At 42.1% G+C, this 26,156-nt stretch overlaps 1 protein-coding gene across 1 annotated transcript in view; it reads right to left on the bottom strand.

The window, feature by feature from the left end:
- LOC123770809 (mucin-3A) overlaps positions 1–21,055 on the bottom strand; it is a 149,542-nt gene extending 128,487 nt beyond the window's left edge. The window contains exon 1 of the mRNA XM_045762972.2: positions 20,528–21,055. Coding sequence (XP_045618928.1) covers positions 20,528–20,693 — 166 coding nt within the window. The 5' untranslated portion in view covers positions 20,694–21,055. The remainder of the gene's footprint in view (positions 1–20,527) is intronic.
- Between the last annotated feature and the right edge of the window lie 5,101 nt (positions 21,056–26,156).

The raw sequence follows: 26,156 nt of genomic DNA, 5'->3' as shown, positions 1-26,156 counted from the left end.
ATATATATATATATATATATATTTATATATAATATTATTACGCAAGCACACTCGGTAGATTTAATCAATATTTGGACTAGCACATTTGAGTCCCTCAAAGTATCTATTACTGATTATCTCTAATCGGAATTATTGCATTAGGGTTTTATTGCAATAAGAATGCTGGTCATATTCACTATCACGCCGGATTGTGAGAATGCTGGTCATATTCACTATCACGCCGGATTGTGAGAATGCTGGTCATATTCACTATCACGCCGGATTGTGAGAATGCTGGTCATATTCACTGCCTCTTAGGAAATTGGTTCATAAGACAATAACTCAAAGTTGACCCATAACACATGTAAATATATATGTATATATTATAAGGTTACAATCTCCAACATCAGGTATAATACATGTTTTATTTTACGATGTTGTAAATGCAATAACCCCGCTACTGACGTTCTAACGATGACTTGAATCCCTCGTAATCATTTAGGACCAGATTCATGAAGCAGTTACGCAAGCACTTAAGAACTTGTACACCTTTTCCCAATCTTTGGCGGCTTTATTTGCAATTATTAAACAGTTAACACTTTCGCGCTTTAGATTAGAGATAACTCGTCACTGTTTTTTCTTACGATTCCGCATAACAGACTACTTTTCTCGTCCATCGAAAAAATATTTCTATAAATTCCATTTTTTAACCGAAATGGATGGGGATACTCTCAGATTGGCCTTAGCCTTATGACTCAGCCTTATTGGCGTGGAACAGCGAGGAATGGCCAACAACAACAAGCATACCACATGTTCCCGACATAGATGCCAGCGCAGCTCCTCCTGCTGACGCGGCAGTTTCAACACCCGGGCCATCTGGTGCGAGGCGTCCTCTGTTCACCTCAACACCTCAAGCCCACTCATCAACCACAAATTCTGAAATGGACATTGAGGACATAGAACCACTTGATGTTTCTGATTTCATAGAAGATTCTACTACAAGTTTGGTGGTTCCTGTAGAAGGCAATATTCCTCCAGTGCATCCAAGAAATACAAGAATTATAGATTCAGAACAACGTCTCAACTACAAGTTGACGCATGAACTCGTGTACTTGGCTAAAAAAAGAAGATGCCGTGTTTGTTTCAAGTCTGGCAAAAGGAGGGACGTGATATATGGATGTAAAACTTGTGATGTGGCACTGTGCGCTGCGCCTTGCCACACAAGGTACCACCGAAGAAAGATATTTTGGGTGGAGAAAAAATAACCACCGGCAACAGCTTCACTCCACCTAAGAAACATCAGATGAGCAACTTCAGGATCAGAAGCCTGAAGATGGTGGAGTGAAGAAAAAATGCTCAACTGTTGATCTTCAATCAACATAGACAGGGTAAGTACACCTATTTGGATTTTTTTATCATCTATAAGAAGTTATATTATATACGTTTTGTAGAGAATTTATTTGCGAATTGTTTGGTACCAGAATGAATATTATATCACATAAACTTCTATGAGTAAAAAAAAAAAAACAAAGTATGTTTGGGGGTGTGGCTCTGGGTGTGGCGGCTGTGTGGTAGTGGGTTCCCTTTAGCCGTTGATATATCCAACACGTGGGAAATATTTGTATGTGTTATGTATATGTCTGTGTAGGGAATTTTACTGCGATCACTGTCATACAAATTATAAAATGTTTCAACAAGTATAAACATGACAAACATCAAGAACGAAAACAATGCGTTCGTTTCTGCCGCGAACGCATACTGAGCGACGTGGTTCTATATTTGGCGCTTCTCTTACACATGCTTTGTACAAATGTTATACATTTCATCTTATAGAAAATTTTATTGCGAACACATTGGTATAAAAAAGAAATAGGTACATAGAAAAGTAGGGTCAGGAAACGTATAAATGTATAAACTTTCCAAGCATGATTTCCCCCCTGTGTTTTCGCCAGTGCGCTCGCGGCTAACTACTCTCCACTTCACACACTCTTGCAAGTGGGCAATTACCTATATTAAACATTCATATGCATATGTCCGTGTAGAGAATTTTATTGCGATTCCAATGATACCAAAATTAGCGATGTAGGACAACTGTAGGCTTTGCAACCATTAAGAGAGTGGAAACATTTTGTTGCTGTTTGGCGCTCTCGGCGAGTGATCTGCATAGTTTTTTATTTGGTGTTGATACTCCTTATGCTTGGGCGGCATTTTATAGGTATGCTCTTATAGACAATTTCATTGCGAACACAGTGATACCAAATTTAAATACGTGCGCCTTCAATTATTGTCAGGACAGTCAAAAGAGTGTACACTTTTTCGGTCTTACCGAGTAGGCGCGCGAAGTGCCGAAAGCATCTGGGGTATTGATTTTTTTTGAGCGCCGAGAGCGCGAAAGTGTTAATGAGCTCTGAAGCACCAGGAGGCTGTTTATAACAATAACAACAGCTGATTGGGAAGTTTTCATTCTTGTAAACTGTTTAATAAATGTAACCAAAGCCATCAAAGATTAAGGAAAGAGAGAACTGCTTCGTGAATCTGGCCCCCTAGAGTCAAGGTGATTACTGTCTAGGTTCTATAGACAGTCTCCAGCTCTGTAGTCAAGTATTAAGCACTGAAAAGTCACTCAAGGTGAAATGATATCACTCAAGCGTCTTGTGAGCAATTTTGATCTGGGATCCAGTCCTGATTAAGGAGGATTGACTGGGCGCAAAATCCTCAGCTGTTCGTCCCCTCTTCATCCAGCTGTAATTAAGTAACTGATTAAGTAACACAGTCGACTTGAGAATGGTCCAGGACGGACCGAAACGTCGTCGTCACTTCACCTTCTAGCGTGTGGTCTGGTCAAGAAGAAACTGAGTGTTCACCGATTGTAGTGTCGTGTTCATGGCAAAATCTTTGTACGGGGAGTAAGGCTTACAGGGAGTTATGGTAAAGAGTGAAAGCTCTCAGCCTGCTAACAGGAGTCAACAGTCCTTTGCTTCTCTTGTGTACAAACTAAATACTGTTATGATCGTGGTATTATTTTTTGTTTGGGGTGCTCGTGGTATGCTAATTACAGCCTTCGCTTACGCCCCAAAGGTCACGAAGCAGTACAGGACGTTAACAGGTGAAGCTAACTACAGTCTCTGAGTTCCTCTCCAACTTATCTAGTTAAAATACATGTCAACCTGTCTATCAATATGTAGATAGAGATATAGGGAGGGGGGAGGGGGGGGAGTACAAGGACCAAGCACCAGGAGCAGCACCAGTAACAGGCCAGTGGATCAGTCACCTGGGCTAGGTACCAGGGACTAGGTACTAGGTACCAGGTGGCTCAGGAGAAGTGAAAGTTTTCGCGGGCAAAGATGATCTGCCAGATGTTACCAGACATTGGCTGTGTAAACTCCAGAACCTGTCGTTCACTTGAACGAGTCTAAAACAAGCCCCTGTAAACCTGAGAGCTTGTCGTTCTCTTGAACGAGTCTACAGCAAGCCCCTGTAGTCCTGAGAGCTTGTCGTTCACTTGAACGAGCCTACAACAAGCCCCTGTAGTCACAAGAGCTTGTCGTTCACTTCTGTAGCTTTGTAACCAGAGAGTATACACCCAATAGCCTGTCTCTGACAGTCCCGGTACAACTGTCAATCTCACGGTCAATCCTGTAGGTCTACAACCATTTTGAGTACACGTAAAGACCTGTCGTTCACCTCTGTCGTTCTACAAGAAGCTGTCGTCCACCCCTGTAGGCTAACAGCCAATCAGCAGCCTGGGAGAAAGTAGGAATTCCCCCCTAAAGGAGTGGGAAGAGTGAATGGAGAACCTGATGTAACTCATTTTGTTAGAGCCTATAGGCCTACTTCAATTACCAGCGATGATGGTAGAGCCTTCTACCCCCCCCCCCCTCTCCCCCCACTTGGGCTAGACGGTAGAGCGACGGTCTCGCTTCATGCAGATCGGCGTTCAATCCCCGACCGTAAAGTAGTTGGGCACCATTCCTTCCCCCCGTCCCATCCCAAATCCTTATCCTGACCCCTTCCCAGTGCTATATAGTCGTGATGGCTTGGCGCTTTCCCTTGATAATTCCTTCCTTCTACCCCCCCCCCCCCACCTCATTTAGGGGTCGTTTGGTTTGTCGTTAAGGCATAGATGATATCTGGAGATATCATCAACGATATTATCTGATATCATAGATGATACCTAGATGATATCTAGACAAAGGTGAATGGTCAGAATTTATCTTTGGTCTAATGACAGGTAGATTGATTGATTGATTGATGAAGATTAGGCTACCCAAGAGGTGGCACGGGCATGAATAGCCCGTAAGTGGTAGATTCGTTTGGAAGTGAATGTGATCTTTGGTCGTGGAGAGTTGGAGGAGAATGTTTATACTTGTATGTTGTTTTAAGATTTGCTACTGGAAACAAAAAGTTCCAAGTAGCACGGGCTATGGTGAGCCCGTATATGTTTGTAGTGTGTGTGTGTGTGTTTACGGGGGTGAGGGGTGTGTGTTGGGGGGGGGGGAGGGAGTCTAGGAAAAGAAAGGAAGGAGACAGGTAGGTCACTTGACGTAAAGGGGGGGGGGGGGGGGACTAGCTCAAGCGAAGGCGTAGATTGGAGAGAGGAGACCAAGAACCATCACCCATGGCAACCGCCACCCACGGCAACCGCCGCCCATGGCAACCACCACCCATGGCAACCGCCACCCATGGCAACCACCACCCATGGCAACCGCCACCCATGGCAACCACCACCCATGGCAACCACCACCCATGGCAACCACCACCCATGGCAACCGCCACCCACGACAACCACCACCCATGGCAACCGCCACCCATGGCAACCACCACCCACTGCAACCACCACCCACGACAACCACCACCCATGGCAAAACATTGATTAGAGTTTACTGTGGGTAAACTGCTATAATATATAACACGCGAACTGCTTCACAGGACTATACGTGGGAGAGGAACATAATAAGTATATTCTCCCTTAGCAACTCAACAACATAATCAACATACAACTACGAACATATCCTGACACTCTTGCAAAACGCCAGAGGAATGATTGAGGTATACTGTTATATTTGCCTTACAGATATACCCAATATGGCACTATGTGTTTCACACTCTAGAGAGCCAACCCTACCCTGGCTAAGTCAAGCCAGCCAGCAACCCCCATTGAGTCAAACCAGTCAGCAACCCCCATTGAGTCAAGCCAGTCAGCAACCCTCATTGAGTCAAGTCAGTCAGCAACCCCCATTGAGTCAAACCAGTCAGCAACCCCCATTAAGTCAAACCAGTCAGCAACCCCCATTGAGTCAAGCCAGCCAGCAACCCCATTGCCTGTTTTCACGAATCATTTAATGAGATCACATTCGTCACTTAAGCATAATATGAGAAGATAGTAAACGTCTCAGCACATTTTTCATCATTTAAAATATTTGAGCTCACTTGAGAAGTCGCTTAGCGAACTCGTTAAACTCATATGACACTGTTCAACGATGTGTGCTGAATCATTGCCTCGCTTCGTTAGCCATTAACGGAGTCTCGTTAATACCACATTCTCAGGTAACACTTAACAACGACGTAGTGTTACAACTCAACCCGTTCTCGCAAATTTAATAAGTCAATATTGACTTATTAAATATGTGCATAGGTGACATACTTAACATAATAGTTTCCCTTGAAAAGCTTCATAGAAAACACCGACCTTACCTAACCTACTTAGTATGTTAAGATAAGCATCTTATTGCTTCGTAATTACAATTATTACCTAACCTATACCTATAATAGGTTAAGTAACAATTGTAATTACGAAGCTATAAGATGCTTATTTTAACATACTAAGTAGGTTAGGTAAGATCGGTGTTTTCTATGAAGCTTTTCAAGGGAAACTATTATGTTTAGTATGTCACCTATGCACGCAACTAATAAGTCAATATTGACTTATTAAATTTGCGAGAACGGGTTGTACAACTATCGAAATAAAGATCACGAAAACTTAAAATTTACAAAATTCACAAATAGCCACATTAATGGACGGAAGGTGTGTTACTGTCCATCGTCGTTGTAAAACGTCTGTTTTGAACATTTTATTTTACGAACTTCTACGAAGTCAGAATACCAGTGCTGTTGATTGGGATATATATATATTAAATATGACCGAAAAAGTAAGATTAATAATTCTAACACGAATTTTCTCAATATTTCTTATGTTTCTTTTCACTGTTGATGGTAATTGAAAAATCAATTCTCCAAAATTCATTTTTATTTCTAGTCTGACGCGACACTTGAACGCGTTTCGTAATAACTTATTACATTTTCAAAGACTTTTAGTTTACACCAAAACATAACTATAACCTGCAAACACTAAACAGAGTTCTTACTACGCTATGATTTAAACAGCTTTCATTTTATACCCGCATTTTGGGTGAGGTGATATGTTATGAATTTGCTCTTATATGGGATCTAATTTGTATATGCCAGGGCTCACATTAAGGCTGTTGTTACAATCTTTGATCAGAGCAGACTCAATCACATTTCGTCTAACGAAACCCTTGCCAATCTTTGATCAGAGCAGACTCAATCACATTTCGTCCAACGAAACCCTTGCTTTTAACAATACATTTCGTCGCTCTGAAGTCGACAGAACGATCACATAAAGTGGAATGTGAATACAATGCACTGGAGTGCTGGGCTGTACGAATAGCGTAAGGAAAATAATATTGGAAATAGTAAAATAATGCTGTTGTGGTCGGTCATTTCTTAGCCTGCAGGTCCTTGGCGATTCGATGTCGGCTGTAGCAACCACACAATCAGGTCTAGGTAGCAGCAACCACCCAATCAGATCTCGGTAGCAGCAACCACCCAATCAGATATCGGGAGAACAGCGGGAGGCTAACGACACGAGCACAACGAGTCCGTTAGCGAGACTTCGTTACTGCTAGAGAAAGGACTGACCTCTGGTGATGCTCGGTGGGGGGAACCACCAGGAAGTAAGGTAGCGTTGCCAAAGACGACCTTAGTAAGGCCGAGAGGCAAGCTATCGAGGCCGCCACCTTAGACTGGGTTTCACTGATGGGGGATGGGGAGAGGGCGGGTTGTGGCAGCTAATCAGGTGAGGGAGGTGATGGGCAGCTCCTAGCAGGTGATGTCTGAGTGTGGGCTGCCCAGCAGAAGACAGTAGGGTACAAGCGAACCATATAATTTGGTAGTGGACTGTTAGTAATTGAAAATACGAGTAATTAGCTAACAAAGAAATACGGGATTAAACTATATGGACAAAACAATTAAACAAAAATAAAGAGACACAAAGTTAATCTTATCGACGCAACACAATAAAGGATAAGTGACACAATGAAACACTCAGAAACACTCATCAAACAACACAACAACAACCACAAAATCCATCGCTGATCTGACAGTCTAGACAAAAACTCTGTTATAGAACGCCATAAACATATGATAAAAAACGCATTACCCAATTTCTCCAATTTCACTCTGACGAAATGCGTTCATGAAGACGAGGAAACTCAACACCTGCTGCTGCTGCTGCTGCTGCTGCTGCTGCTGCTGCTGCTGCTGCTGCTACCGCTGCTGCTGCTGCTGCTGCTGCTGCTGCTGTTGTCCTTCCAAGTTTAATGTGGTCAAGGCGGCCTTAACCCAGAGCCGCGGGAAATGGGGTAATAAGAATCGTTTGTACTATCGAAATTCATCCTGGGACATTACCCATTTGATTTATCCATTTATTAATAAGTAGACTGGTAGACTTTATTTATGTGTGTGGGTGTGTGTGTGGGTGTGTGTGGGTGTGTGTGTGTGGGTGTGTGTGTGGGTGTGTGTGTGTGGGTGTGTGTGGGTGTGGGTGTGTGGGCGTGGGAGTGTGTGTGTGTGTGTGTGTGGGTGTGTGTGCTCATCTAGATGTGTTTGCAGGATCGAGCTTCAGGTCCTCAGCCCCAACTTAATGGCTAAAGGTTTGTTAATTCAAAGATTCGTATTCTTTATTTTGCAGGATTTGTTTGTGAAGCTGTGTACGGAATCTGTTCCGAATATGTTATCTAATTTTTATTTGAAGTTTTGTTTAAAGTTTGCTTCGATATCTTTCCAAATTAACTTAGTAACGAAGCCTAATTTAATTAAGCCAATTGCTCACTAACTCTGCAAGCAAAATTAGGAGCAGTTTAGTTAGCAATTAATGTTATTATATTCTTGAATTTCGTTAAGTCGTGCTAACGAGTGCATAGATGTTGCAAAATATATATATATACCTATTCATTCTGGCTATTATACTGAACTATCCTTGTCTGTTAGACCTAGGTAGTTGAACGCTTCTTGGTACTTGGTAATATATGTGTGCATTAACCTGTAACTAAATAACTGGTAGAGTGAAATTTGTATCATTGCCATGTAAGGATAAATGTCATACGCATTCTGTCTGTCATAAAGACGTCCATGTACACACACACACACACACACACACACACACACACACACACACACACACACACACACACACACACACACACACACACACACAGTTTCAAGTGTAGATATGATAGAGCCCAGTAGGCTCAGGAACCTGTACATCTGTTCATTGACGGTTGAGAGGCGGGACCAAAGAGCCAGAGCTCAACCCCCGCAAGCACAATTAGGTGAGTACACACACACATACACACACGCACAAGAAACACACAACACAACACAACACAGACACACACACACACACACACACACACACACACACACACACACACACACACACACACACACACACACACACACACACACCAAATGACAGAGGAAACTTCTCAAAAATATGAGAATCACAAAAACCTGGAGGTTGACATCAGACAGAACTTGTCTCTCGGTGTCCAGGTGTAACAGGTATCCACAACCAAGTATGCTAATTAGGCCAGCATACGAACGGCCTTTAGATATCTGAATAAGATTTCAGGACTTCATATAACACATACAATCTTTGAAGATATCAGCCGACCTTGCATAGACATCTAGGCTAGACCTCAAACCAATACAATTATAAATCTATCCTACTAAGCTTTCACTTCGAGTTCTGCTCACTCGCTTAATTAATGACTGAATTATCAGGCAGATAAGTGGTGTCCATCTGGATCAACTTGACCGGCATATACATATAGATATATATATATATAAATATATATATAAACAGAAAATTCCTTACCCCTGAAGGATTCGAATCCAGACAGCCAGGACTCCATACACGTTGGCGTTCTACTGTCATACAGACTACTGTCTGCCTGCGACAGACAGTAGTCGACAGACAGTACCAGCGAAGCCCACAAAAAGTCCGGTAGTGGTCAGCAGCGAACGCCATGACCACAAAAAGTCCGGTAGTTCGCCATAGTGAAAGGAGAATGTCAGACCTTGTTTTTACTGAACTGCAGTCTTAAAAAAGCCTCTAATGGAAGACTAAGTTGCACGTCAACTCAACAACAGTCCAGCGCATATTGTTCCGCTTACAACACCTAACAGCAATAGTTTAACTAATGACTGTAGAGTTGTACATGACGGGGAATAACTAACTTTAGAGATAATAACTCCTGTATGATTAGAGACTGTGGTTTAGGGTTCACATTATTGGGTTCTCATCTACGACCTTCGATAAGTACCTACGTTAATGGTTCTTGCTAAGGGCTCTTGTTAATCGTTCGAGTTTAGTTCTCGCATTAAGAGCTCTCGTTAAGGGCTCACACTAATGGCTCCCGTTAAGAGCTGTCTTTCATGGAGGCAATAGTGTGAAATCTCATAACGACATCCGAACCTCCACTTCGTTAGTGAAATGTAACGTTATTGTAAACAAGGAAGACTGCGTTACCAAATATTCCCTCACACGCAAAAAGGCGAAATTACCGTAAAGGTTACTCACAGCCTGAGGTAACACAAACCTTCTAACAACGTATCTCTCATTAATCATAACCTTAGGCATACACATCACGATGAAATCACACGACTATGGTTCTAGGAGATCATTCCGAGTCCATACAATGGGATCGAACTCGCGTTCCTGGACTCCCCCAGATATAAACTGACTGAGAGAGAGAGAGACAGAGTGGCTGAAACTATAGAGAGAAAGCTTTGAGATGTCTAAGGCTCCCGGAAGCGTGATGAGGGAGTAATGGATGTCTCTCAGCAAAGGACAAATTCAAGCACCAGAAAAACCTGTTAGACGAAGCGGTGCCAAGGAGAGAGAGAGAGAGAGAGAGAGAGAGAGAGAGAGAGAGAGATGGAGGAGGGTTAGAGAGTCATGGTAGAAGGAGAGAATCATGGTACCTTGCACCTTGCAGGGGGTTGCAAGACCCAATATAGCAAGAAACTTCCACTTTCAAATTCACATATTTTAGGCCTACGTGTCTCAGTGCCATAGCCTAAGCCTTTGTGTTCTTAATTATAAGTCAACGCAAAGTGTGAGTCAAAAAGACTCATCCAAAAATATGGGTAGAAAACCTTATTAATATATAATGAAAATAATAATAATATAGAAGTGATAATGTAATTAAAATAACAAATCAGATTCAATAATTATTTCATACATTTAGGCCTAGGCTAAAGCCATGTTCTAGGCCTACTGATATTACAAGATCCGGGGAATTACAGACAGATCGTGAGTCAATTTGTCCACAAAACGTGTACCAAACCAGTCAAGGAGTAGCGTATGGTGATGTCATGTGGTGACGTCATGTGGGAGCGTATGATGATGTCATGTGGTGACGTCATGTGGGAGCGTATGATGATGTCATGTGGTGACGTCATGTGGGAGCGTATGATGATGTCATGTGGTGACGTCACGTGGGAGCGTATGATGATGTCATGTGGTGACGTCATGTGGGAGCGTATGATGATGTCATGTGGTGACGTCATGTGGGAGCGTATGATGATGTCATGTGGTGACGTCACGTGGGAGCGGCTGTCACTGACCAATAGAGAGCCTAAGATGTTATTGACACAACTTTAAGTTGAAATATTCAATCGAAAAAATTTGTAAGTACTGCCTATTTTCTTTTCCTAGTCCCCTATTTTAAGTTTCAAGCGTGCAGAAAATAGTGCATATGGTGGCAGTAAGTGGAAGATTTGGGTAAAAATTTGTATTATATTGAAAGCAAATTTGTAATGAAAGCAGCAGAGCACTGTGCCTAAACGAGGTATAGTACAAGTCTTTGCCACTATTCGCTTTCACGAGCAATTTAGAAGGACGATGGGTTGTATAATTTAGTTGACCAAACCACACACTAGAAAGTGAAGGGACGACGACGTTTCGGTCCGTCCTGGATCATTCTCAAGTCGATGCAACTCTAAGTTGTAGGGAACTATTTAGTGTTGTATCCTGGAGAAGGTCTGAAGATCACCTCAACACAGTTTTCTGTCCTTAACAAAGCTCAACCAAGACATATCACTGTAAGATAACAATGACCCAACCACACATCAGGAAATGGAGAAACCGACGTTTCAGTCAACGACGTTTCGGTGCGTCTTGAACCATTATCAAGTCGATTACAAGACTTCATAAATGGTCCAGGAAAGGAGCGAAACGTCGTTGTTTCTCCATTTTCTGATGTGTGGTTTGATCATTATATCCTTAAGCAATGTTATTGTGACTACTCATCAACAGTTCATTGTAAATTTTACAATGACACACGCGTCTCTCAGCAAACACATTCAAAACATTCTTTTCCATTACCAAATCCTGGAGCCAAGCGACCCATGTCGTGACCAGGCCTTTGGGGCTCTTGGAGCCCTGAGTCAATATATGTGAAGGGTTAATAACACGTTGTACAGCTTCCATCACCACTCCCTCGTGCTGAATAGTCCCCGACAAAGTTGGGATCACTATACCTCCGCAACACAACCGGGATCACTATCCTGTCATCATAACACAGTCGACTTGAGAATGGTTCAGGACGGACCAAAACGTCGTCGTCCCGTCACTTTCTAGTGTGTTGTCTGGTCAACATACTTCAGCCACGTTATTGTGACTCCGTCCTGGACCATTCTCAAGTCGATTGTGTCTTGAGAATGGTCCAGGACGGACCGAAACGTCGTCGTCCCTTCATTTTCTAGTGTGTTATCTGGTCAACGTGGGTTTTGTTGTATGGGTTCGAGCGCTTTATGCTAGACAAACTTCAAGGAGTTTTACGCACGTCCAATCTTGAACACTGGCTGGTTTCTGAGGCCCAGTGGAGCTCGATCACTTTACTTCTTGGAGACGTTCCTGTAGTGAGAGTGTTCTTAGATCGCCCTCAATGCAGACCCTGAGTTCTGAGGTTCTGAACCCATGAGTTTAGGGTTCTATAAACCACCCTGAGTGGCTTGTGGAACCCTTCCTTTTGATTACAGATAGGAAATAGACGAAGTGTGTTCTGTTCCCTTTAGACTAGCTAGATGGTCTAGGCATATTACTGTGGTTTTCTTTAGTTAAACAGCTTTGTTCCCTCCAGTTTGGTCCTCTTTTTGGTGTGGAATTTATGGTGGAAGTTGGTCACATAGTTTGGTTATTCAAGCGATGGTTGAACATGTTGCTTGTCAGTATATTGTGTCTGTGTGTGTAGTGCTTTCACTATATATATTGCTCAGAGAGCATCTTTTTACGGGAAATGCTGCTTTAACGTGCAACTTAACTCCTCTTTTAACCCTTAATGCAAAATAAAACATTCAAGGAGGAGAGAGGGTAACTTTCCGGTATTAAAATCTTCCATTCACAGTTAACATCAAATTAAAAATATATATATCTTAACCCACGCCAGTAGCATAAATTGGGAAGTCAAGCTAATAAATCACTAGTCAAGCAATCCCAGAGACACGCAAGATCATTTAACTCCTCCAAGGTCAGAAAATTGCAATCTAGTGTTATGGTAATAACAGAGTATAACCAACAATACTACACACACACACCCAGGAATTACACACTACGGTATCTCACTCCTGTGTGCGCTACTGTGCTTCAAGAAAAACAATCCACTTGTCTCCACACACAAAAAAAATCTCAGGTGATTACATACGGTATTTTGTAGATTTCTCTCATTTCTTGAAGGAGATAACGGGCATATTATGAGACAGTTTCCGTGTTTCTGAGGTTCCGGCTCCTCTATCTCCTTGAGCATTGGTGGTTTTTGTTTAGTAACACATTGACTCTTATAGCCTGGAGCTCCGCCTGAGGCCAACACACAGCGTTCGTGGGGGAGATTGTCTTGTGTCTGACTACCGGATTCCGTTGGTAAGAACGCCAAAGTTGGTAAACAATCCAGGGGGCCAGATTCACGACAGCACTTATGCAAGCACTTACGAACCTGTACATTTTTTCTCAATCTTTGGCGGCTTTGTTTTCAATTAATAAACAGTTAATGAGTTCCGAAGCTCCAGGAGGCTGTTTATAACAATAACAACAGTTGAATGGGAAGTTTTCATGCTTGTAAACGGTTTAATAAATGTAACCAAAGCCGTCATAGATTGAGGAAAGATGTACACGTTCGTAAGTGCTTGCGTAAGTGCTTTCGTGAATATGGCCCCAGGTACATTGACCACAATAGTATAAACAATACATGTACTGTGTGTATATATATATGCATATGTACAACCATCATTAAAAACACATACATCATAACGAATGTACGTGAGAAATCCCACACACACACATTCCCCCCCTGAGAATAGAAAATGGGAAGCCACAGCACTGAAGACTTACAGGTTGAAAGTGAGAGTAGTCAGGCAGGCAACTCAGTAGGTCGTCTGCATACAGTGCCGACCCACTTACGTTTCTAAGGTCGGAATCCAGATAGCGTAAACCCTAAAAATGTGAAGCTGCTACACACAGTTCGGTGAGCCCAGTAACAACGCATCTGCCTCCATTCCCTGTCGTGATATCTAATTGGTTTATTTTGACTCTTATACCTCAGCTTTTGCGGTTACATTTATACCCAGCGGGCCCAAACACTTGGGCTGGACGGTAGAGCGACGGTAGAGCTTCATGCAGGTCGGCGTTCAATCCCCGACCGTCCACCAAGTGGTTGGGCACCATTTCTTTCCTCTCGTCCCATCACAAAATACTTATCCTGACCCCTTCCCAGTGCTATATAGTCGCAATGGCTTGGTACTTTCTCCCTGATAGTTCCCTTGCCTTATACGCAGCGGGATTAGAAATATTTGTCGAGGAGGATGGAGGCGAGAAGGATTGGTCCGCTCATTCAGTCAGTGATAGTTCCTCGGACCAGCGTTGCTGTGGGAACTCAGAGTTGAAAGCTTTAGCTGGGTAAATGTTGAGAAAGTAACTTGAGTCCTCTAGCTGTGCTACGTCCATCCTGCGATCCACCCTAAAGACGGATTCATCAATTTTTGCGTATGCAGGCGAGGAGTCACAGTAACGTGGCTGATGTTGACCAGACCACACAGTAAAGAGTGAAGGGACGACGACGTTTCTGTTCATCCTGGACCATTCTCAAGTCGATTCTGATGAGGAAGTAGATGCAGGTAATAAATAGGTAAGAGAATGGTCCAGGACGGACCGAAACGTTGTCATCGTCCCTTCACCTTCTAGTGTGTGGTCTGGTCGAGAGTTAGTATATATATTAGTTCCTTAAAGTATCTTCTCATATACCTAGTTTTGTGATGTATACTGAGCCAATATCTGTCTCACTGCTCTAATGGTAAAGTATACTTAGTTTTTCTCAATATATATATACCTTTCAAACTGAAAAACTAGACGTTACTGTATGACAAAAATGTAAAAGGTTGATTTAAACAGCTGTACACCTGTTTAGTCCAGACATTATTGTAATACTCTATATACCTTGCTTGCAATAAAGGTCAAGGCAGCGTTAGGTACATAGTTGTTGCTTCCTTTTCGAACCATATACAAAATTAATAGAAAACGTGGTCCTAATTTGGGTACAGCGGGAAACACTTTGTACTTTCATCCATAGTACCTACAGGTACTGTTTTATGTATGGCAGATTGGATTTCGAATCCATTTAGTATGTGACGACTTATGTTGAATTTTGTAACTAGCTCGTCATGACTGTAACTTGCTTAGCTAAATGAATTGTGGGGTTCAGTCCCTGAGCCCATTATGTGCCTCTGTAACCCTTTCCATTACCGCTCACAAGATGGGTATGGGGTGCATAATACATGAACTAAACTAAACGAAATTGAAGGTCCGAGAATATTTTCTTCCTACACAGGTCTTAAGCCTCTAGCTGGCCCACTAGTTGCTACTTATTTGTGTTTCTTTCAAGATGTGATGATTCTCATTTAACCACAAAAGAATAATAGTTGATCTCAGTCCAGCATCTCAATATTTAACGAATATAAACTTAGCTTAGGTATTTTATTTACTAGGAGTAAAGATATTAGCCACATATATCTATCAGAGATTGATATAATATTGTATTATCGTTGATTTCATGGATTTCTGACACATGTTCTACTAACAAATTGCATTTAAGTTTATATGTAGATACAATGCACATTTTATGGTTTTAAAATTAATTATTAATTTGTAGAGTTATCTTGAACAGTTTGCATGGGATAGCCACTGGCAAGGAATTCTTTTCATCAATGGAGTTGAATACAATATTAGATTTTGCATGAGTGAAAAAATAAGTCTTGTAAACATTTTGAATTCATATTCAAATTCTCAAATTTTTCTTAATACTTCGCTCTCTCCCTGTATTCGAATCGCATATATTTAAATGTTTCACCTTCATACTGTAAATACAACAGCCAAACCTCACCAACAAAGGAAAAATGCCTGTTAATCCAGAGTCCTAACCCCATGTTTATGACTGAGAAAAATTTTACACACGACTCATAACTGTCCTCAGACCGAGTCCATTCCATCCAGCGGTCGACCCCAAAGACGCATTCATCAATTTTAGCATACAAGTTAAAATACGTCAATTAATATTAATATACATACAAGAAAATGCCGATTTCAACTCTACAGTGCGTTAAAATTTACAATTACGGCATTGGGGTTGGCCGCTGCATGAATGAATGAGCCTGAGAATGGGTCATTCACAACAGACGGTGTGTACTACGGATTCCAATTTTAAAAAACTGACAACGTAAACAAACACACGTGTCTGGATAACGTCACACACACGAGGCCTAAATTTTCAATACACAGGGAAGGGAATATATATATATATATATATATATATATTATATATATATATATATATATATATATATATATATATATATCGTACCTAGTTGCCAGAACGCACTTCTCAGCCTGCTACACAAGGCCCGATTTGCCTAATAAGCCAAGTTTTCATGAATTATTTGTTTTTCGACTACCTAACCTACCTAACCTTACCTAACCTAACTTTTTCGGCTACCTAACTTAACCTAACCTATAAAGATAGGTTAGGTTAGGTTAGGTAGGGTTGGTTAGGTTCGGTCATATATCTACGTTAATTTTAACTCCAATAAAAAAAAATTGACCTCATATAGAATGAAATGGGTAGCTTTATCATTTCATAAGAAAAAATTTAGAGAAAATATATTACTTCAAGAAAACTTGGCTTATTAGGCAAATCGGGCCATGCATAGTAGGCTGAGAAGTGCGTTCTGGCTACTAGGTACGACATATATATATATATATATATATATATATATATATATATATATATATATATATATATATATATATATATATAAGGTAGAATTACGACCCTACTCAGGATGTAACACCTCAAAGACCTGACTAATTCCTCGGTACCTACCTATTTAATACTAGGTGAACAGCGGCATTATGTGAAAGGAAACGTGGCCAACCATTTCAGTCTCGCCCCAGGATTCGACCCCGGAACTCTTGATTGTGAGTCGGGAACGAACCCTACTGTACTACCGGGTACAGTCAATTACAGATGTCAAATACATTTGAAAATTTAGTAATAATTTAAAAAAAAATTAAATATTTTTATTCATGTTGCAGATGCCAATTAATTACATAAGGGGGATGAGAAGTGAAGGGGATTATCAGGAGAAAGCGCCACGCTATTACGTCTATATAGCACTGGGAAGGGATCAGGATAAGGATTTGGGATGGGGCGGAGAGAAGGAATGGTGCTCAATCACTTTTGGACGGTCGGGGGATTGAACGTGAAGCTAAATGTAAATACTAGCAAATAATATACTAATCACAATAATAAGACGTTGGGGGAAAGATAACATATCTTATATGTTATCGAAAGATAACATTTGGATAGTTATTTAAGGCCTCCAAGAGACCTCACGATACGCGTCTACCACTTAAGATAAATGCATAAGCAGACGATGAGTCACAATAACGTGGCTGAAGTATGTTGACCAGACCACACACTAGAAGATGAAGGGACGACGGCGTTTCGGTCCGTCCTGGACCATTCTCAAGTCGATTGTGAGAATGGATCCAGGACGGACCGAAACGTCGTCGTCCCTTCACCTTCTAGTGTGTGATCTGGTCAACAAGAAATGCATAAAACTGTCATTGGTGTGGTGATAAGCCTAAGGCCTATCAACCTCAGGAGGGTTAGTCGGCCTACCACAACAACTTACTGACCAGGAAACAAGTCAACTTTGGTCGTGTACAAGTTCCAGGACTTAAACTTAAGTTCCAAGTTCCAGGACTTAAACTTAAGTTCCAAGTTCCAGGACTTAAACTTAAGTTCCAAGTTCCAGGACTTAAACTTAAGTTCCAAGTTCCAGGACTTAAACTTAAGTTCCAAGTTCCAGGACTTAAACTTAAGTTCCAAGTTCCAGGATTAAACTGTCGGTATAAATATTCCAAGTTTGCACGAAACGCTATGTGTACTAGTGGCTTTAGGTACTGTATATACTATCTTTATCTTTAAATCCATCATTATGTATGTAACTCAATGGATGTACCTTTACCTGAATAAAAAATCTAAATCTAAATCTAAGTAAGGTACACCTGTCAGTGTGATGTGAGAGACACCTGGTGTGTATATGTCATTATCCAGTGGCTTAATAAATCACGTTTTTTATAATGTATATAAATGTCACAGCGTTTATATAATATATGTACATGCCACATATAGCTCTGACAAAATTTTGATAGCAATCATACTCTTAATAAATTTAAAGTTAGGTTTCTAATGAAGAAATTAAATATAATGTTTATAGAATTTGGAATTTGTTTCAAATAAGAAGAAAAATATACATTTTGTTTTCCAGGATTTACCAAGAAATGAACGGGCCATTAGAGCTCCCAATGACAACAATGGCTCATATTGTACACTGTGTAGGCGATCTGAGTCACAAAGCCTTCACTACCATGTATTAGAAGATGACGAAAACGTCTACTTAGGGGTGTGAGAGAGCATTGGCCAGGGATGCTAAATACCACCTTGGTGTATACTAGGAAACCGTGCTCTATATTTACTAGGAAACCATATGATATATATATATATATATATATATATATATATATATATATATATATATATATATATATATATATATATATATATATACATATATATAATATGTGTGTGTGTGTGTGACAGTGTGAGACATTGTACATTCTTCATCACGTGTTAATTTTCGTGATTTACATTCACACACACACACACATTCTCTGGTTGATTATATGGAAGGGCTTGGACATAGTGAGATGCTAATAAGAGCCACAAGAGGACTCTAAATACTAGACTAAGCCACAGCGATATTAGAGGATATATTTGTGTGAAAACAGGAGACATACGGAATGAACTACAACACACAGAGAATGAGGCAGACTTTGGTCAGTTTTAATTGAACATATGACGGAATCTTAGTTATTAGAGATTGATTGCAAGAGCTGAAGCTAGGCCCCAGTAGGTAAGCATTGCTAGGTATGTATATCATATGCATCCCTCATGGGAGCAGAGTACAAAATGAGGAAGGGAAGGGAACTATCAGCATAAAGCACCAATCCATTACGAATATTATAGCGCTTGGTATAAAAATGAGGAGATTTAATTGATTTTTGTTGTGAGTAAATTTGTAGGCGTTTTGGGATTCATGAGTATTTGGTCTCAGTAGGTAAGATGTGTGTTGAAGATCGTACGTTTGCTGGTGAGGCAAAACCACTTTAAATCGGACGTTCGTCAAATCGTAATTGCAGACTGCAGATGTGTATCCTGGGGTCACAATGAAAGGGTCATTGAACTTGTAATTAGGGTAATATTTTGGAGTAGGGAAATAGGAACCTTTCAGTATGCCTGTTACCCTACCCTAACCGTCTACCGTAACGTGATTATTACCCTAACCAAGCACTCCCTCCAGCGTTCCTATTACCCTACTCCAACACCCCCCTCCCAGGCTTACCTATTACCCTACATCAACACGGTTTCCTAAATTCCCTTTCCCTCCTCCTCCTCGTCCTGTACATCTTGAAACTCTCCCTTGTAACGAGCGAGGCCAGTCCGCTAGGAGGTGTCTCCTCCGGTAATTTCAACAGCACAGTAGGTAACTATCCACCGGCACGTCCCGGGGGTCTTCCCCATCCCCGCCCATCTTCCCCAGGTTCGACACCTACAACATTTACAATGTTTTCTTCCAAACGCTTTTAAAAACAAATCTTGCATTCAGTCGGGAATATGGTGCATTATTAAGGCCAAAGCAATGTTGAGAAGGTGACACACACACACACACACACACACACACACACACACACACACACACACACACACACACACACACATTTCACACATACACACACACACACACACACATACACACACACATACACACACACATACACACACACACACACACACACACACACACACACACACACACACGCACACACACACACACACACACACACACACACACACACACACACACACACACTGAATTTTCTTACACAAAAACCATCTCGCTCACCTTTTAACCGTCTGGAAGTGGTGAACCCCCCTATCCTCCTCCCCCACACCTCCCCCCCCCGCCGCTGGCACAGGCTTGTCATACGTGTATACGGTACTTCGTAGGTCATCTTGGGCTGTCCTGGTGACCGAGCTTGTGGATCTGCTACGCCAAAATGTCAATTTCTTGACATTTTGATCCTCTAGCTTTTTAGCCTCGAATACCTCACCTCCCGTTATCTCTACTTCTCTATATAGCTGTGTAACTCTAATTTATTGGGGTTTTCTCTTCTTTCGCCCTCTATCTCTCTCTCTGCTCGTTATTGGTTGTTCGTTTATCTGCGTTTGTTACCTTATTTTCTTTGTTGAATGTGATATCAGCCTCTCAGGCTCCTTGCTGTGTGTGTGTGTGTGTGTGTGTGTGTGTGTGTGTGTGTGTGTGTGTGTGTGTGTGTGTGTGTGTGTGTGTGTGTGTGTTTACTCACCTAATTGTGCTTGCGGGGGTTGAGCTCTGGCTCTTTGGTCCCGCCTCTCAACCGTCAATCAACAGGTGTACAGGTTCCTTGAGCCTATTTAGAACCTGTGAAACCTGCTTTCTCTGTGTGTGTGTGTGTGTGTGTGTGTGTGTGTGTGTGTGTGTGTGTGTGTGTGTGTGTGTGTGTGTGCGTGCGTGCGTGTGTGTGTCTCACCTGCCAGTCCACTGAGGCCGCCCAGTCCGCCAAGCGCCGCCAAGTTGGGGTCAGGAGCAGGCGTTGGGTCAGCTGCTGCAGAGCTCCTTCTCAGCACCCAAGGTGTAGGGCCGCCCGTTACCAGTAACGCCACCCAACACGCCCACCACCCTCTCCTCACGCCCATGACTCAGGTGGGGGGGAGGGGGTCTCGCGAGAGACCTACCTCGAATCAGGATTATAATAAATCACTTCTATAATGCCCTAATCGGGCACCACTACACACGTCTCTTAAATCCGGATGCCAACATTTATTAATTCTCATCAAAGTTCGATTTATTTAAACTAAAAATCAACTAAGCACAATATTGGTTATAATATGTAACTTCTCATTATTTCCACAAGGATTATAAATCCTCTAAGAACACTGGGATTTGTTGTATGTGTTATTTCTATTTTTTTTGGTAACACTTTTATCCTCTCGCTTTCACAAGACACTCCTGCTAGTGCTTGAGAGCAGGTGTGGCACCCACCACTTACTCCTCTGATGGTCCGAAGCCAACTGGGGACCGGTTTGACTTCGAGCCCTGAGCAGACGTTAGCAAGTCAAGCTTAAAGAAAACGGCTTGTGAGTATGTTCGTTGAAGGAGGTGTTAAACTATATTTCGCTGAAGTGCCACTCGCATCATTTCAAGTTAGCTGTTTATCTACATATATCTTTATAATCTTTGTATGGGGTATATTTTTATTTATGGTTGTTTATTTTTGGGCGGTATTGGATTAGATTTCACATAGCCTTGGTGTCAGTCGTTGCACCACGGGCTATACAATTCCGAGGACGCGCTTCTAAATAGGCAAGGACGAGGGCCTTCCTCTCTCTCTCTCTCTCTCTAGGACGTCAAGAGAGAACACACCCTAGCCATCACTACCACAACACAGGCAGTGATGTGGTGGAGGCTGACTCCATACACAGTTTCAAATGTAGATATGATAGAGCCCAGTAGGCTCAGGAATCTGTACACCAGTTGACTGACAGTTGAGAGGCGGGACCAAAGAGCCAGAGCTCAACCCCCGCAAGCACAATTAGGTGAGTACCGAAGGGGGACATTTACCAAGCGCTCTAGAAACCTAACTCTGTTTTAGTCACGTCACGTATTTACAGCAATTACTGTGAAAAGCATTATTTACAGCCAATGCTGATTAGGGCCTATGGTAGACTGTTTTTTCCTGTTGGGGTAATATTGATGTAAATATAAGCCTCTATGAGGTGAATGTCCCTTACACAGGTGAGGAGGACAAGATCAGCTCAAATTTTAACTAAAGCAGTCATTTTATTTCCCTCTGTGTCGCATCCAAGCGCTGTGCAGCAGTCTGAATGTAAGTGATGTTAGCCGCAAATTGAAATATTACGTTGAATCCGTATATTGAAGTGTGTTTTGTTTTATTACTCGGTGTATATGAACTTAAAGAGTTTCATTTAATCAAAGTCTCTGTTTAGGACAACAGTTTAACTGATGATTGGTCAGTAAACTCGTATGTGACTGTATTAATCCTGTGGAGGTTGATAGAGTTTAAGCAACCTTCAAACCGAGAAGTATACCACCACTTCTCGGTGTATATAGACTGAGAGTTTACCTTAGTCGTGGACCATGCACACAATTTCCGCTTTCGGGGCTGAGAGACTCACTCCTCACGTTGTTGTTGTTGTTGTTAAAGATTTAGCTACTCAGGACGAAGTGTCCATGTAGCACGGGCTATGGTGAGCCCGTATCACTCCTCACACAACTCCCACTCTTTATACTACAGTGTATCGGGAGCATCATCCACATCATCCTTCACTACTCCCTATGTGGTGGAGCGACTCATCTATCACAATAAATAAGACTGTGGGTATTTTTTCCTGCGTCAATATATATATATAATTATGCGTGGCCATTTTCGGAGCTCAGGGAACGTTAAGGCATTTTATTGATTGTGAGTAATGAAGAGATGCAAATGTTGCATCGTCGCTACAGGCAACGCTGTGTATTACAGAGTAATAATCGTTTCTACGGATAAAATGTATTCAGACGAACGGAATAATGTTCCGTTCGACTTGAGAATGGTCCAGGACGGACCGAAACGTCGTCGTCCCTTCAACTTCTAGTGTGTGGTCTGGTCAACATACTTCAGCCACGTTATTGTGACTCATCGCCTGCAATAATGTGCTTTGTTGTAGTCACAATTTAATGGCTGAAAACACGTCCTAAATCAACTGAGAATTAAAGTTACTCATGAGTATTGTGCCCACTTGCTGCCTCATCCTTGTGTACTCACTGTGTAACGCTACCAACGGAGAAAACACACTCATAATACACTCATAATACTCCAATAAACACAACACAATAATACACGAACACCAATACACGACGATGAATTACCTCACTGGTTCTAGTACTTGTCACAAGGACTAAATCAGAACATAACATAAAAACACAGATTAACTCGCAATTTTCTCCCATCAGTTGAATATGAAGAGTTGAGTGAAGTTGAGTGAGCTGAGTGAAGATGTCTCAAACCCCTTCCTATAGGCCTCGGGCCAGATTCACGAAAGCACTTACGCAAGCACTTACGAACGTGTACATCTTTCCTCAATCTTTGACGGCTTTGGTTACATTTATTAAACAGTTTACAAGCATGAAAACTTCCCATTCAACTGTTGTTATTGTTATAAACAGCCTCCTGGTGCTTCCGAGCTCATTAACTGTTTAATAATTGTAAACAAAGCCGCCAAAGATTGAGAAAAGATGTACAGGTTCGTAAGTGCTTTCGTGAATCTGGCCCCTCGTCTATTCACTAACAACCTTACCTGTATTTCTGCTTGTTCTTGGTAATAGGATAATATCACCTGGATAATACCAAGGCAACATCTTGATATTAATACCTGCAGAAGAACATAAATAATGGTACTAAGTAGGCTACTCAGCACTCTTGTAGATAATGGTTTTGTTACAAAAAGAGTGAATAACACTCTTCAGTAAACTACTCCGAGTAGATTAGCGAGTAACTACTCCACGTTGCCACAGTTAATGTAGTTAACCCTTTCTGTGCGCAGAACGAGTGTTGCCGGAGGGAGGGGGAGGGGCTTATTAGGGGAAAGCCTCATGTCATTACGGCTATATAGCACTTGGATAGGGTCAGGATAAGGATTTGGGTGGGACTGGGAAGGAATGATGCCCAAGTAGTTGGGCATCATTCCGGAACTACCTCTGTCTCGCATTTGGAGTAACCTATGAGTGGAGGAACGTACAGCATCCGTCCCAACCACTGAGGCAACTCGAGTACCGCTGCATTCAGTGATAATAGTGATAATCATGGCAATTAAGGTCAAAGGTCATGCACTGCGACCTGTAAAAGATGGGTTAAAAAAATATTTTACAGTTGGATAAACTAGTGTCTTTTATCACCTTGCTTTATCTGTTGTTTTGTCGATTAAAATGATTAATCCTAATGTTTTGTTCTGAAGGTTTCACGGTCCAAGAATTCCAGTGTTCTCTAGTTCTTATGTTCTTACGTGTTCTTATGTTCTCTCCTGTTCCTACTGCTTCTGGCTGTGTACCAGGATGTATTTTGTGCCATTACAGGTCAGGAATTCCTCGTCGTGAGTTTTTTTTTTTGTCCCATTTGCCGTTTTGTGACAATTTTCTCACAGTGCCCTGACACGGGCCTCACGGAAGATCATGTCACGTGCTTCAAGGAGGACATTGTATTCAAGGAGGACATTGTCTTCAAGGAGGACATTGTATTCAAGGAGGACATTGTATTCGAGGAGGACCTTGTCGCGTGCTTCAAAGAAGACCGTGTCACATAACTCAAGGAAGACCATATTGGGTGTAGAGAACAGTGAGTGAACTGGGTGTACTGTACAGTTAGTACAACGGGTGTACATTGTAGTACAATGAGTGTACTAGGTTAGAGTACAGTGAGTGTACTGGATTAAAGTATACAGTGAATGTACTGATTTAGCGTACACTAGTGTACTGATTGTACACTACAATTACGAATGTTTAAGAGGCGTTGTTTTGGTGTAGTGAAGACGTCCGATCGTCACTTCACTCCGGCTCTTAGCGAGGAGACTCTTGACTCTTGTGATCATTGGCATTTGGAAATCCTAAGTATTTAGTTTAGCCATGATAACACGCTGGAAGGTATAGAAATTGATCAGGTCTGAGGTCATGTGTGTTGGGTATAGGGGTTCATACGCGATCAGTCACGTTAAGGTCACCAATGGGTGGGTGACCAAGCGGAACAGCCTCGCATTTGGCAAGGAGGACCTTGATAAGTATGTCAGGCTTCCTGAATGGTTTTGGAATTGGGATTAAGGACTAGATATCATTTTAAGGGTTATTAAGAGCACCTCAATAGCTGGCTGATCAACTAGTAAGTAAACTTGAGTCCTGAACGGGGTTTTATTAAGATCTATGTAAACTCTCAGCCTATATCTACCTTTTCGGAGCGTATATTCAGTGTATATTATACCCTTAATGGTATACCATACCATACCATACTCGTTTGAAGGTGGCAGCTGTGAAAGAAAACGAATAAAATATGTACGACTTCTATTCATGAGAAACTACATTAAATTGCACTGGTCGATGGTCAACAATCTTGCCTTGTCCTGGTTTCCTGTTCTTGGGAGAAGAAAGTATTTACTGGTTGATAAATATGCTGTTGTGGTGGAAACTCACCAAAGAGTATGCATGGAGGGGTTTCGCATGCAGGACGTGGCTAGGAGGGTACGAGAACGTACCCTGCTAGGAGGGGTTTCGTATGCAGGACGTGGCTAGGAGGGTACGAGAACGTACCCTGCTAGGAGGGGTTTCGCATGCAGGACGTGGCTAGGAGGGTACGAGAACGTACCCTGCTAGGAGGGGTTTTGCATGCAGGACGTGCTAGGAGGGTACGAGAACGTACCCTGCTAGGAGGGGTTTTGCATGCAGGACGTGGCTAGGAGGGTACGAGAACGTACCCTGCTAGGAGGGGTTTTGCATGCAGGACGTGCTAGCAGGGTACGAGAACGTACCCTGCTAGGAGGGGTTTCGCATGCAGGACGTGGCTAGTAGGGTACGAGAACGTACCCTGCTAGGAGGGGTTTCGCATGCAGGACGTGGCTAGGAGGGTACGAGAACGTACCCTGCTAGGAGGGGTTTCGCATGCAGGACGTGGCTAGGAGGGTACGAGAACGTACCCTGCTAGGAGGGGTTTCGCATGCAGGACGTGGCTAGGAGGGTACGAGAACATACCCTGCTAGGAGGGGTACGGATGTACGCAGATTGAACACCCTTTCATAGAGGGTATGGGGTATCGGATGTGGCATGGAGATTTCTGGTATGAACTGAAGTGAATTTAACTGAATTTACCATCTCTAGTGGCGTCGACGGGGACAAGAAACAGGCTCGTTCCGTCAGTGGTTCGCCCCATTGTTTCTGAAGTTATTTTCCGGCTGAATTTTTATTAAATTGTAGTAATGTGTTGTTATTAACGGCTTTGGCGATTATCGGTGTTTATTGCCCTATTAACGGGCAATAAATAGTAAATATTTTGCCTTAAATAAGGCAAAAAAATCTCTCTAGTTTCTTGTCCTCTATTGTGGCTTGTTCAGCTTAACGTC

Source organism: Procambarus clarkii, chromosome 56 (genome assembly GCF_040958095.1).
Source record: "Procambarus clarkii isolate CNS0578487 chromosome 56, FALCON_Pclarkii_2.0, whole genome shotgun sequence".
Classification (NCBI taxonomy): domain Eukaryota; kingdom Metazoa; phylum Arthropoda; class Malacostraca; order Decapoda; family Cambaridae; genus Procambarus; species Procambarus clarkii.
This window is presented reverse-complemented; position numbering and strand designations above follow the sequence as displayed.